At 52.3% G+C, this 14,179-nt stretch overlaps 5 protein-coding genes across 5 annotated transcripts; 2 read left to right on the top strand and 3 right to left on the bottom strand.

The window, feature by feature from the left end:
• Window positions 1–1,129: 1,129 nt before the first annotated feature.
• PODANS_1_5485 (uncharacterized protein) lies at window positions 1,130–1,423 on the bottom strand (the record flags this gene model as incomplete). Its single annotated transcript, XM_001912719.1, has 1 exon — window positions 1,130–1,423. The coding sequence occupies one exon, from the start codon at window positions 1,421–1,423 to the stop codon at window positions 1,130–1,132; it is 294 nt and encodes a 97-aa protein (XP_001912754.1).
• A 1,010-nt stretch (window positions 1,424–2,433) lies between these two features.
• On the bottom strand, window positions 2,434–4,320 carry PODANS_1_5480 (uncharacterized protein; the record flags this gene model as incomplete). The annotated part of the gene is made up of 1 exon (XM_001912718.1): window positions 2,434–4,320. One exon carries the CDS (start codon window positions 4,318–4,320, stop codon window positions 2,434–2,436), a length of 1,887 nt encoding a protein of 628 aa, XP_001912753.1.
• A 992-nt stretch (window positions 4,321–5,312) lies between these two features.
• Window positions 5,313–7,621, bottom strand: PODANS_1_5470 (uncharacterized protein; the record flags this gene model as incomplete). Its single annotated transcript, XM_001912717.1, has 5 exons — window positions 5,313–6,351; window positions 6,412–6,656; window positions 6,757–6,810; window positions 6,958–7,433; window positions 7,582–7,621. 5 exons carry the CDS (start codon window positions 7,619–7,621, stop codon window positions 5,313–5,315), a joined length of 1,854 nt encoding a protein of 617 aa, XP_001912752.1.
• Window positions 7,622–10,734: 3,113 nt separating this feature from the next.
• Window positions 10,735–11,586, top strand: PODANS_1_5460 (uncharacterized protein; the record flags this gene model as incomplete). Its single annotated transcript, XM_001912716.1, has 1 exon — window positions 10,735–11,586. The coding sequence occupies one exon, from the start codon at window positions 10,735–10,737 to the stop codon at window positions 11,584–11,586; it is 852 nt and encodes a 283-aa protein (XP_001912751.1).
• Window positions 11,587–13,059: 1,473 nt separating this feature from the next.
• On the top strand, window positions 13,060–13,992 carry PODANS_1_5450 (uncharacterized protein; the record flags this gene model as incomplete). The annotated part of the gene is made up of 1 exon (XM_001912715.1): window positions 13,060–13,992. The coding sequence occupies one exon, from the start codon at window positions 13,060–13,062 to the stop codon at window positions 13,990–13,992; it is 933 nt and encodes a 310-aa protein (XP_001912750.1).
• Window positions 13,993–14,179: the final 187 nt, after the last annotated feature.

The following is a 14,179-nucleotide window of genomic DNA, read 5'->3' as shown; positions in this document are numbered from 1 at the left end:
GAGCTGAGGTCACACTTCTATCGAGACCACTACCATGTACACAACCGCAGAACGTGGGAAAACTGTCCTTTCCAGTGCGGCCAGCTTTTATTGAATTGCGGCCAGCCTTTGTTGAATAATTGCCAGCCCTGCCCGAAGTCTGAGAGCATGGAACACTTTCTGAACCATACTGTAAGCCACATCACCAACATATCATTCAACGTCCAAAGAGCCTTTCTTTTCCGTAGCGAAATTGCCCCGCCTCACTGCAATCACCAAGCCCCTCAGCTGTGGTGGCAGCGAAATCCAGCGTCGTATACTGCGGTTCTCTGTGAGAGTTGTGTGTGGCTTGACGGCCGGTAGACTTTGAAGGGAGGCCAGCAGGTGTACTCGGATGGATTAGGTACATAGCGAAGTTTAGTTTTAGCGACAGTTGTACTTTCACAAGTTAATACACGTCCTTTTGTTCTTTCTGGATGCATGGCTGTGCCTTCAAGTAATCTTTTAAGGCCTCTTAGCTTCTCTAAAGGCTTTTGAATTATCATTTGAGGTCTTTCAACAATCTTTTAAGGCATATTAAATATTTTTCAACCCTTAAAAACTGCCCTTCGGAGTAGAGTAGGATTTTATATAAGGGGGAGGTGGGGGGAGGTTGTGCCTTCGTCAGATAAGCAGGGGGCTCAGTAAAGGTTGTCTCATCTTTAACGGCCTATAATGGATTATTTCTTCACCTCTACCGCCACCCATTCAACGCTAATATGTCTGATGCCATGTAAACCTTGTATCTGGATCATATGCGCACTTAATCTTGCTCCTGTCTTCTAGGTTTCGCTCAGCTATCACATACGCTCCCTCATCATTGTCAGTGTATATGAGCCATGCTATCCGTGTGCCTCTCTTGCCACTACAACCCTTTCAATTCGATCATGTCTAATAACATATCCTCCTGTAATGTGTGACAAACGAGCAAGTTATTCCACCCCATTTACTCCGATATTAGCAATCCAACCCCCACCCATCCTTGGTTCCAGCAAAGTTGTGTTCCGTCCCACCCCATCCATCATTAATTACCCCCCTCTCCCAAGCCCAATCAATCCCAAGCCACCATTTCATTATTCCTCTTTCCCCACAACAGCAAGCAAATCCACCCTCACGGCATATATTCCACACACATCCTCCCCACATCCTCAAACTCGGTCCCCCTCGTGGTCCCCCCACCGCTGATGGCGATGCAAACCCAGCACTCGAATTTGTAGCTCATAAAGTCAGACCCTGGCGCGCACAGTCTTCTCCCCCAGCCTTGTACCGCGTTGGCGAGGTGGAGCGCTTTCCGGCAGGTTTGTGTGCAGATTTGGGGAAAGTTGCCGTCTTCGTTCAGGGTGAGGGTCGTGGATGTGGCTGTGGTTGTGAAGAGAAGGGTTGAGAGGAGGGTTTGTGGCTTCATTTTTATGGTTGTTCGCCGAGAGTGTTTATGGTGTGATGAATAGGAGACCGGCTCGGGGCGATGAGTTGATGAATGATGGGACGGAGGAGCAGGCTCTCGGACGAAAGGCAAGGGATTTTCTGAGATGGGAATAGATCAAGTTTGTTCCCCCGTGGTGTGAGTGTCGTGGTGGTTGGTGTTGGATCTTTCCTTTTTTTTTCTGGCGTGTGTCTGATCCCTTGTATTAAGCTTTGTTCCGCAGGAGGCTAAGAGAAGTAGCGGAAACTCTGTCCTTCGCAAACTGGGGGACTGGAACGGTGTCTCGGGAGGCTGTGGAGCCGAGGTTGAATATCTGAGAAGGAACGACTCCTCAAGATAATGATTGAGTTGGTGCCCTGCAGATGCCATGAAGACAGACCTGGAGCTGAAGAGAGTCAAACTAGATGTCATAAGCCCGGTATGGACTGAATAACTCATAAAGTCATGCCTGACTCCCGTGGTCGCTGGCAATTATGTCGTCACCCAGACCGTTGGCTCTAGCATGCATGCAGCCAAGTCCAAGAGCGCCGTTGCTAGCCTAAAAGGTATCAGGATTGAATATATCTCTTAGGACCAACGTTCAATTCGAGGTAAGGGCAACAAGAAGTGCAAAGACTGTTGGCAATCTCTTAGGTATATGTTGCCTCCAAACACGAGATTCCAAGCAAAAAACATGGAATTTTCCTTGACCTGCCCAAAATTATGTCGTTTGCCTTGTTGTAGTTGCAGATTGTGGTGATCCATGCCCAAATAGTCAGATCCCTGGACCCTGATTTCTTCGGCTCCATGCTCGACAGGGGCAATTGCAACATGGCTCCACAGGTCTCAACGACAAAGATGCTAATGATATCGTTATTCAACCTATCCATTACCCTTTGCATTTCCAAACCCAAAGACTCCCAAAACAAAGCCTCCTTCAATTACTTCAACATAGGAGAAATCGACCCAAAACAGAGATATCTTCACATCGCCCACCTCATCATAAAGAAATCCTACTCCCTCCTAACCCTCCCAACAGGAACAAAAGAATCACTCCTCAGATCCTCGTCCTCGTCCTCGTCCACCTCCTCACCCAACCTACCACCCTGAACCTCCTCCTCAATCAACAACACAACCTCCAAATCCTCCACCTCCACCCCACCAACAAAATACACACAATTATCCACCCCCGCCCTCCTCCTCACCGTAACCCCAAGACACCCCCTCACCTCCCCAGCCTCGACACTCGCCTTCACCGACGCCCGCTCACACGTCAGAATACACTCCTCCACTACAACCTCCTCACTGACCTCCTCAACAGTAACAACCGTCTCAGTGACCTCCCCCGCTGGCAGCTCAGGCCGACTCAGCCGGTTATTACCCTTGGCAGGACGAGGAGGAGGAGCAGCCCCGGTGCTTGTTGCCGAAGGAGCAGCTGACGAGACAGCAGTGGGAACAGCAAGAACAGCACCACACCTAGCCTCATACGTCTTCTTCAACACCCGCTCCTTTTTCTCCCGAGCATCAGCCCTGAGACGGTCCCTGAGCTCCTGAGCCCTTTCCCTCGCCTCCCCAGCCTTCTCCTCAGCCTTTGCCTTCAGATCCCGCCGACCGAGAATCCCATCAAGCAAACCAGAGACAAGACCACCACCACCAGACGAAGAAGCCGAACCGCCAAGAATGTCGAGATAAACGTCAAGATCGATGTTGATGCGCGACAAGTCGATGTTGATGTCGACGAGCTTGGACTCGCCAGGCCGGGGGCAAGACGAGGAGATGAGTTCGGTGGCATTGTTGGCCAGATCGGGCTGGTCGCCCTCGGCCTGAGAGGCAGGAGGGATGGGGCCGGGGAGGTTGCTGCTGCCTTTGGGGGTGTTGAGCTCGGGTTCGTCCTTGTCTTGTGCCTTGGCGCTGTAGGAGCGTCGGCCGAGGATGGTGTTGAGGACCCCGTGGAGGGATAGGAGATCTTGAACGGGGAGTCGTGTTGGGGAGACGGGCGGTGCTACGGGGGCGGTTGCAGGAGAAGAGGAGGAGGACGAGGTATGGAGTGTTCTTCCTGGAGGGAAGCGAGGGGCGCCAGGGAAATTGGGGCCGGTGATGGCTGCGGGTGCAACGGTTGACGAAGCGGCACTTCTGCCGATTGTCAGAAAGGGGAATCTCCGAGTTACGGTGGATGTCGAGGTGGACGTGGAGGTCCTGGTCGAGGTTCTTATCGAGGTCGAAGTTGATCTGATGGTTGTGGTTGGCCTCACGGTCGAAGTAGACGCTGACCTGACAGTTGGAATAGACGTTGACGTGGTGGATGGCCTTGGTGTCAAGGTAGATCGCGATGTCGAGGTGGAAGTCGACCTCGAGGTTGATGTTGAAGTAGATCTAGTTGAGGCGGACCTAGCGGCGGAAATAGAAGCAGACCTGGCAGTAGATGTCGAAGTAGCCCTAACCGTCAATGTCGAAGTCGTCGGCCTGGTCGAAGTCCTAGTCGAGGTAGAAGTAGAAGTCGACTTCGAAGTCCTCGTGCTCGTCCGGGTAGATGTCACAGTCGATCGAATCGTCGACGTAGAGGCCTGCTGCAGGTCAAGCGCCCACAACAGCCCACCCGGACCAGCTGGTGGTGCGAATCGGTATACCAAAGAAGAAACGCCTGTCGCACTGCTTGTCGTCTCGGCGGTCTCGGTGGTGGAGCTGCCCTCTGCACGAAAAGCATCCCCCTCGAGCGGTTCAGTAGCAGAGATGATGATTCTGTCAGGCAGAATATCAGCCCTGAACGAGCTGCCCCCCAGATCGATATCAAGGGTCCCGCATCCCAGTACCGCCTCTGCCAGAGCGAGACTGCAGTAGCCATTTGCATTGGCAACCCCGGCGAGGGAGAAGGCTGGGAAGGTGTTGGTTAAGTCAGCCATGGCAACGGTGAGGGATCAGGAAGTAGGTGTAAGCTGGAGACGAGTAAAGGAACGGTGGGGATCTGGTTAGACAGTTCTTGACAGGAGAAGATCCCAAGAAGATATATACGTGAAAGAACCTCTACAAATGCGCATCCACGAAGGAGTTCTGACTGGAATCGCCACTCGATTGTCGCCTGCCAACATTTCACAGTAGGAATTTCAGGGTTGTTGAGAGGCAGTAATGACAATTTTGTTTCAATTTCATGGAATGGACCAAGGTATTTAGAGCATGAACTTCTCCCAGATGGAAGACGAGAGGGCACAGGAACGGAATGGTGTTCCATTTACATGTGAATCCCTGCATCCACCCATTGTTCTACTGCCATGGATCCAAATGAGACATGGTTTCGGGTAAAACCCCCTTTGATCGATATTGAGGACTGTCCGAGACAAGAGATCTGCGGTACCTCACTCGGAACTCCAAGAAGCCATGTGGCGGCCATTAAACGGAGAGCTCATCATATGTCACGACAAAACGATCCAGTGAGTTTTGAAGTATTGACAGTAAACTAAGAACGATTGCCGCTAACACCGCCCATGATATCTCTCATATAGGGTACCTTTACACTACACCGAAACCGCAATGCATTGCCTGAAGAAAAGAAGAAGAAATTGATGCAGAGAAGAGAGCACCCGAGCTGTACTTGAAGCCCATGTCCTCCTAGAGTGTCTACCCGTCACACGCTTTCCCAGAAATGCACCACTTCCAGTCCCACCGACGCATAACTCCATAACCCATGTTACTCCCTCGAATTCCCTTCGCTGCCATCCCTCACATTGATGCTGACAGTCTCTGCCAAGGCCTTGAGGTCATTAGCAGAGAACTCAACCTCTGGTGGGACCTCCAACATTGGTGTTGGAAGTTCCTCTGGCCGCACAGAAGGGCTGACGCTGCCGTCGCCTGTCTGCAACCTATCCTCCCCGCGGACATCCTCGTGCTCCGGAGCTCTCTACGCCACCCGAGTCGCAGGCTTTGCACCGCGACGTCCCAATAATGTAGCTCCATCAAGGTTCAACTCGAAAACACCCTTCTGTCGTTGACGTTCACGAACTTGCTGTCTTGCGGCGGCGGCGACAGTAGCCGAATGCTGACCATAACCCTTCTGCTCAGCCGCGGCAGGCGGAGGATGGGGTTTCCGAGATCGATCGCGCCCGCGCTGCTCGTGATCCTTAATCTGAGTGTTGCGCATGCTTTGCTCGATTTGCTGAGTCGAGCCTGCAGGTGCCTCCTCCATCTCAGCATCTTCATCCAGCTCGGCAAGACGATCAACGCCAGCCTTTCCACCAATTTGCTTCCTTCTTTTGCCCTCTTCTTCCTGTCTGTGGACTGCGTATCCAACGTCAAACACCTCACGCAGATTGACCGCAGCAGGCGAGCGGAAGTCGTAGCGCTTGTCGCCGTCCACAAGCTTGGTGGCATCGAACGCCCTCAAAACACCGTCTGACGACATGGCCGACTTCTTCTCGTCACGTGGTGTAGGACCAGACTCGCGAATCCAGGGATGAGCCAAGAACTCCTTGATGGTGTATCGCTGCTCGGGATCGACGCAGAGAAGATGTGAGATCAAATCCTGGGCCGACTTGCTGATGTCATCCCACCAAGGGGAGAGGAAGGTGTACTGCCCCTTGGCAACCTTCTCGGTGAGCACCTCGATACTCTCGTCGTAGAATGGCGGGAAACCGCACAACATGGTGTAAAGCACACAGCCAAGCGCCCACATATCAACTGACTTTGAGTACCGCTCATCCTTGACGATTTCGGGAGCGGTATAACCAACAGTACCGCATGGCGTCATGGTCTGGTTATCCCAAACAATCTTGGAGAGGCCAAAGTCTGCGATTTTGATCTGGCCAATACCTCCAGCACCCACCCCTTTGATGAACTCTCCCTCGTCTACCTTGTCCTCGTCTCCCGGTTGCTTGGGCTTCGGGTGCTTCGAGGGCACCATCGGGATGGGGCTGAAAAGAATATTTTCAGGCTTGATATCACTGGTAGATTGTTAACAAACAACGACTGCCAAGCCACGAGGAGTTCATGAGACTACCTACCGATGAACGATTCCCTTTTCTTCGTGGAGGTGCTCAAGCGCCTTGGCCACTTGGACGATAACATGACGGGAGAGCTCCTCGCTGAAGTAGGTCAGGCGAACGATCTGATGGAACAGCTCGCCACCTGGAGCCAGCTCCAGAATAATAAAGTAATAGTGCTGGGACTCGGAAAAGTCGATCAACTTGACAATATTGGGGTGGTCGAGTTGCTTCATAATCTGAACTTCTTTGAGAATGTTTGCCCGCTAAGCAGGCGGTTAGTTCACTGAGAACACAGAGACTGAACATATGCGCTTGCAAGTACAAACACAGCGCTTGGGACAAAGGAAAAGAAATTTCTCGCACCTCTGCTGCTTTGGGAGCCTTTGGCTTGAAATCCGGATGGAGATGCTTGTTGCTCTAAAACGGGTCCCGCATGTTGGTAAGGGGGACTCGGAGGAAAAGAAAAAACAAAAGGAAAGGAAATGAAGGGAGAGGATAGGAGAGGAGGAGAGGGAAGCGTGGGTAGGAACGAAGAAGAGGCTGGAATCAGGCTATATCACGTACCTGCATGTTGTTCATCTCGAACTTGCGAACGACCTTGATGGCCACCTCTCCGTGTTGGCCTTGCAGGTCGCGGGCGCGGTATACGTTGCTGAAGGCGCCGTCTCCCATCTTTTCAACAAGTTGCCAGCGCTCGAGACCTTGATACCTCGGAAGCTTATTCTTGTCGGCATTCTCTTCGGCGACCAACTTGGCGATGTTTTCGTCAGGTACCCTCTTCTTTGTCTTGCTGCTGACACCCTGGGCTGGTTCGACATGGTGCGCGGCTACATGGCCGGCCTGGGCCACTCTGTTTTGGGCATCTCCGGCAGTCGAATAGGCATCGACGTGGTTTTGTCGTGGGGCACCCGCTCCGTACACAGGCTCCGAAACTGCTGGCGCCATATTGTGCTGCTTCGCATGGGCTTGCGAATGGGGAGGAGAGTGCTCATGTTTTGTGCGGGCAGAGTCGTCAGCATTGGCAGCTCGAGCTTGTTTGCCTGTGACAGTGACGGTGATATCAGTTTCGAGTTCCGTTATTTGGGACGAAGCCACTGAGTAGCAGTCGCACGCTGTGATCTGCAGCACCTGCTTCCCGGTGCTGGCGGCGCACAAAACAGCCCAGCGGAGAGGGGACAAGCTACATACCATGACGGATGAAGTTTTTGAGTTGCTGTATTGTCGACATGATCGCGAGTGTTCGCTGTTCTTCCTCTGTTTACTTTGTTCTGGTGGTGATCGTCCTCGACTCGATCTTGGGTGGAGATGTGCTTTTGGCGGTCAGTGAGGGGCAGCAATAGCACCCTGTCTTGGCTTTCCTGCCGAAAAACTCAAAAGGTTATTCTTTCAAGGCGCTAAGGTAGGAAGTTGGCGGTATCCACAGCCAAATGTCGACTCTTGCAGTTTTCTCGGTTTCTCGTTGATATCTATCTTCCTCTCGATGGGATGTAGTGTAGAAGCAGCAGCGGTGATGATGGGAAGATTGAAGGTTGAGGACGGGAAGGTTTGGGGTAGTGGAGCTCGCGGTGCGGTGGGGGATATGTTTCCCTCAAAAAAATGACGATGAAGACCAGACGACGTTTGTCTGGAACAAGACGGCGGGATCGTCGAGGAGATATGCAATCGGTAGGAGGGGGGAGTGGGAGGGTCTGAGGTCACTGTGGCTGCAACGGAGACTGAACCAAGAAATGGATGGGCTGCGGCTTCTGAGGGATGTAACCGGGGCGGAGGTCGACCAATCGATGGGGGCCGTCGCTTTCTTAATGTCTTTCTTCTCTCAGGCACCCGCTTTCATCATCATTTTCATCATAGAGCGAGCGATAACTGGTACGCGCTTGCCTGGGCAAAGTCCGCCGCAGAAAAAGTTCGATTTGTCAGGTGTACAGCACCAGTTGGGGGGGAGGATGGATGGCAGGACGGCAGGAAATGCTTCCAAGCAAACCAGCTGCTGCGATCAGAGACAAAAGCCCACAGCTGTCAAAATCGCTACACTGGCAGAGTAGAACAGGCGAACACGTTGCTCCCAGATGATGGGAAAGCCCAGTCAAATTACTCCAGTCACCTGGCAGAATGCCGCAACAGGTTCTCAATCTCGCATGGCTGCATTTTGTCGGAGGGGGGGGGAATTAGCTTGGCTATGACGTAGTGTCTCGCGTCATCTGCCTTGCGCCCGGATATTAGCGCGGGCCCTGGACAGGGTCCCCTCGTCACTGTCTCCAGAAACAAGCAAGGGCGTCATCAATGGCGCCACGGGCGGGTGGACAGGGAAAACCAAAGATCCCAAGCTTCATAAAGGAAACAAAGTGTCAAAGAAATTTTCTATATAGGGCTGGAGAAGGGAAAGACGATAATTCGAGCCAAAATCCGCTCAACGATGCATTTCCCAGCCTGCAAGTTCCCGGTTTCAGCACGACGAAGCTACCCACTGTATGATCTGGCATGTGGCCCATGCTTTTTCAGCTTTTCAGGGCTTCTTTGCAGTCTCGGCGCTCCCCTCCGCCTTTTCACCGGAGCACCCGAGCTTCTGGCACGAGTCGTGTGGCTCTCAAACAAAGCTTTTCTGTTGTGACTCTTGAAAGAGCATCAAAGGCCAATGAGAAGTTAACCTGGTAGTAGTATCGCCTGTTCATCATATTATCGTCTTGTTTGTTTCCTGTCATCCACTATGTACAGGCCTCACTAACCTGCCTCGTCATCACCCTCCTGGCTATGATGCGGGGTAGAGTGCCAACGATAAGAGTTCCACGACTGCCAACCGATGGTTTCAAGTAGTTGATAAAGCTGGGACTTTGCAGTTGATATCGTCATACGCAAATCCTGGTGTCACTGTCTGGTGGAATATTTAATCTGAATGCCAAAACCACCTGGATAATGAGAGCCAAAAGTGAGGACACAACATCTATCGACAGGAGATGGCACTCTTCACGAGAGAGCCCCTCACCGCCGTAACCGATCACCAAATAACCCGTCGTGTGCCATCCGCTTCCATGAATGCTTGTCAGAAGTGCAGAATGGCACGCTGATCTGGTCTGGACCCTAGATTTTCTGGGGAAGAGCCCCCGTCTCCCCGGCATCAGAGCTCGGGGTAAAGCTTCATCCGTTCTTGCGCTGAGTGCCACGTGGGTGACGAAATAACTTGTACAAATGGATATCGACCCTCTACTCCAGGTACCTTTTTCACCACCACACTTTGGTTTAAAAATTCCAAAGAAAATCCTAGACAGCCATAAGCCTGTATCAAGACGCTTTGAAACTTTCTTTGAGGAAAATATCCCTTTTGGTGGTGGTTTGATGGCCGAATAATGAGTAGGGTTGAAATTATTTGCACAAGGTATTTCGTCACCCACGTGAGTGCTCACATCGTTCCTGACGTCATCTTCAGGACATTCACCCCTGTAATGAAGAAAATGCTGGCGAACAGCACAACATGAATCTTCTCGTTCGTGCTTCGGTTTGCATGCACGCGGGTCGCGTAAACGTGATAGACCACCTCCTGAAAGTGTGTTGCTTCCAGCCTCCTCATTGCCCCTTTTAACAGGCCACTCATCACAGGTCTTGCAGGTCGTCAGGACACGAAGTTGACAGTGTCTTAACACGAAGACTCGTCAGGTTTCCATGTCATGAGGAGGGTGGTGGTAAAAAAGTCCCGTTGGTCGCCGACCATATGTCTCCCAAGTCCCTGACCACTTACATTCGGACCTTGCCTTTTTTCTCAAGACAGCAGATCCGGTGATGTCCAAAGTGGAGCCGTGAGGTCTCAAAAATCTCCTGATAAGCGGATACCCTTCAATCCCAAGCCCCACATAGCGGCTTCTTGAGCGTGCGGCCACGTTGGATTCGGCACTGAAGTGGGTGGACAGCGGGGTGATTCCTCTGTCCTACTAGGCCCGGAACGGCATTGGGCTTGCTGTCTCCATGGCCTGCGAACAGTGTGGGCTGTGGCCACGGACTCTCGGACTGAAGACCAGCAGTCTCGACGGTCAAGCCGACCCGAATTTGCTGATGAGCCGTGGAAATTCGGGAGAGGGTACAGTCCAGAACTTCGGGTCGGCGAGAATCAGCTGACAGTACAGTCCAGCGAATTGAAGTCGGAACAGCCTCGTTGTGCCCCTCAACTATATCTTTGAGAAGAAGCCCAAGTACAGGATAATCTTTCTGCAACCCAACTTACCCCCATAATTGACCAGAAACCAACAGATAGGGCTGAAATACTCAGTTAACACCCTACAAACATACAACCCTAACCCCCAACACCCCCTGAATTCGACTTAAACCACACTATTTCCCCTGATACTGCCCATTATGGCTTTCCCTCGTAGAGTAGTAGCAATCATAGGATCCGGTGGCATGGGTCTTGCCTCTGCTCGCCGTCTTGCCCTCTCTTCAGCCCGCACAACTCTCTTCCTCTCCGATTTCTCCCAAGCCAACCTCGACAGCGCGGCCACATCGCTGAGAAACGATGGACACGAAGTCCAAACGCAGCTCATCGATGTCTCGGACTATGCCTCTGTTCAGAAGTTTGCCTCTGCCGCTGCGCAAGCAGGAAGACTCGAAACCATCGTTCACACAGCCGGCCTATCCCCAGCCATGGCACCCGCAGACCGCATCTTCAAGGTCGATTTACTCGGCACAGTCAACGTCATCGACGCTTTCCGAGAGGTCGTGGCCCCGGGAGGCAGCATGATTTGCATCGCGAGCATGGCTCGCTTCGGCGCACAACCATCACCAGATCTGGCAGCGCATTTTGCCACGAGCGGGAGGGATACAATCCTGGATAGGCCAGAGTTGAAGGAATTGGTGGAGAAGAATGACCCGTCCATGGCGTATTCCCTATCAAAGGCTGCGAATTATCTGAGGGTTCAGGCGGCGGCAAGGGCTTGGGCAGAGAAGGGTGCTAGGATCAACAGTGTCAGCCCGGGAGTTATTCTGACGGCGATGGTGAGACAGGAGTTGGAGTCGCCGCATGGGGAGACGATCAAGCAGATTATCTCTGGGACGCCGCTGCAGAGGGGAGGGACGGCGGACGAAATTGCGAGCGTGGTTGCCTTTTTGGCTGGGAGCGAGGCGTCGTATGTTACGGGGACGGATATTCTCGTGGATGGAGGGACGATTGCTGGGAATATGGGGGCTATGATGTCGGCAGCGAGGAAGTAGAAGGGCATGAATAACTCTCCTTTGTAATAACACTTAATGCAGACAAACTGACTTTGAGAGATCACTCAATGCACTATGGCTCGCTGTTTCCCTCGATGACTCACTCCATTCTGTTAACAAGATACAGCTTTATACTGGAACGACGTCTCTTTACAGAGGCAGCAACCGCCAGGGGCATGGAAAGGGCCTAGAGGTCTGGACCGTTCAGCTGCAGCCAATAAGTCTTCGGTGTCCAATTTGAACCTCGTCAGATACAACCCTCCAGGATGATAAACGCTAGTCTGGTACTTGCCAAGGCCACTCAACAAGGGGGCACCAGGGGACCACTCCCAATAAAACCAGGCTGGAAGGCCGAGAAATTGGCCAGTATTTTGTGAGGGTAGCCGAGGCCAGGCCAAGGCCAGGTGTCTTCACTTAACAGAAAATATTGGCCTAAGCGTCAAAGGCAGTGAAAATGCAAGGCCAAGTACACTCCCATAGAAATACAAAAAGAGTGACCTGGTGTGACACTTTCGTAAGTGGCTCTCTGTCCCTTGCTATCACCCTGGTTAAAGCCCTGGAAAGTCACGAAAATTAACGTTTGTGACCCTGGAGCATTGTACAGCCGTTCTGGGCATATCAACAGGCAACAAAGCTTGACAACACCTTCAACATCTTGGTCGGCTGCTATCGCAATGCTGTCCAGTGATTGGATCGATTAACTTGGCCTCAGAGCTTCTGTCATTCTTTCTTGATCGAATAATGCTTTCCGGGACGAGACGACAACCACCTACAAAGCCTTCGACAGTCACAAAACATACCAACAGCCACACCCCGCATCCAACATATCGACCATACCTCGTTACCGACTTTCAACGCCGACTCGACCGATGGGGTCTGCTGGTTCCGAGCCAAGAACGGCCCGGTGTCATGCGGATTGGTGGAGTAACATCACGGTGACCATAATCACCTCTGTGGTCAAGTCCTACCGAAATAACCGGACAGAACTGCTACCCAGACCGGGTTCCTGAGGGCGTTATGTCGGGGTAACCTCCCACCGCTGAGACTGGATGCCGGAAAATTACAGGATCGTAAACACCATTCGTCAGATCAAAAGCCGCCATGTCACCCACCATTTAGAAACAGATCGGACAACAGCTGCGACGGCTTGGCTCTGCTTTCCCCGGCCAGTGAGCTTGTCGAGACACCCTCCTTGAGGTCTTCTTGGCCTGGCATTTTTTGCGCAAGGTTATGCAATCGTCGATTTTGGGAGGGGAGATGACAGAATCAGTTTTGGTGGCAGCGGGTTTGAATATCTGGATGCTTGGTGGCGGAGGAGGATGCTCCAGGAGGGACTGGTATGAGCAGGATGGAGAAAGGATGGGCTGGGCCACTCTTTGTGTTGGGGTGCTATATCAGCTTGTAGGTGCGACGTTCATCAGTCTCTGGGGCACGTTTTGTCTTGCTCTCTGATGCCAGTTTGCGCGACTCGACATGACTACAAACGTGGCCAAGGTGGCGGGTATCTCTGCTGGAGCAGCTCTGCTCGGATTAGGGATACCATACTTCATTAGGATCGCTCCACCACAAATCACATCCTTCATCACTGATCTTCCTGTTGCTAAAGTCCCTCTGAGTCTTTCATTCTTGAAGAATAACACGGGGAGTGAGCCCGTCAGCACCAAGGCGCCCTTCTCCTGCGATACCTCCCACTCCTACCGCACTGAGCTGGTCTCTCTTGACCCGTTGATTATCTACATACACAACCTCATTACCCCGACTGAGACTACCCAGCTCCTCCTAGCTGGCGAGCCCGAATTTGCTCCATCAAAAGTCACCAAGGGAGGTCGCCAACAAAACACAAAGGAACGGACGTCGAGCTCTGCTGGACTACCAGAAGACAACCCGACAGTACAATGCGTCCTCAAGCGAGCTCGCAATTTCTTGGGTAACATGTTCCGCGATGGCTGGGATGAGATGGGTCAACCTCAGCTGGTTCGATACACAACCGGACAGCAATTCACCCTGCACCATGACTGGTTCGCCAGTCCGCTCTGGGCAGACGATGGGAGCTGGAATACATGGAACAGGCTTGCGAGCTTCTTTGTCATTCTGGAGGACGACTGCACAGGCGGTGAAACATACTTTCCTTTTGCAAAGAGCATAGTCGCACCCGGCCCCAAGGGGGAGCAACCTGGAATCACTCAAAGGGAAAGCGGGGGTGGGGAGCAACAGAAACCACTGTGGAGGGAGCATGAAGATGGGGGACTGGCATTCCGACCTGTTGCTGGTAATTCTTTGTTCTGGATCAATCTACATCCCAACGGCACGGGGGACACGCGCACGAAACACGCCGGTCTACCGTTGGAGAGTGGGCAGAAGACGGCGATGAATATTTGGCCACGGCAGTATTATGCCTACGAGTGATTTGGGAGAAAATGTATGATATGATATCCAAGCCATTTTGTTTTTGTTTTTTGCGAATTCAAGAATCCATCCCGACCACGTTACCAGGTTTCCTGCCACCCCTCAACCTGCATGATATACTGTCGCCCACGGCCCACCCGGCCTTCCATTTTCTCGGTAAGTCTGCTGGTCATCCGAAGATAAAGTT

Source organism: Podospora anserina, chromosome 1, assembly GCF_000226545.1.
Source record: "Podospora anserina S mat+ genomic DNA chromosome 1, supercontig 1".
Classification (NCBI taxonomy): Eukaryota; Fungi; Ascomycota; class Sordariomycetes; order Sordariales; family Podosporaceae; genus Podospora; species Podospora anserina.
Note: the sequence above shows the minus strand (reverse complement) of the source record. Positions and strands in the feature narration are given on the sequence as shown.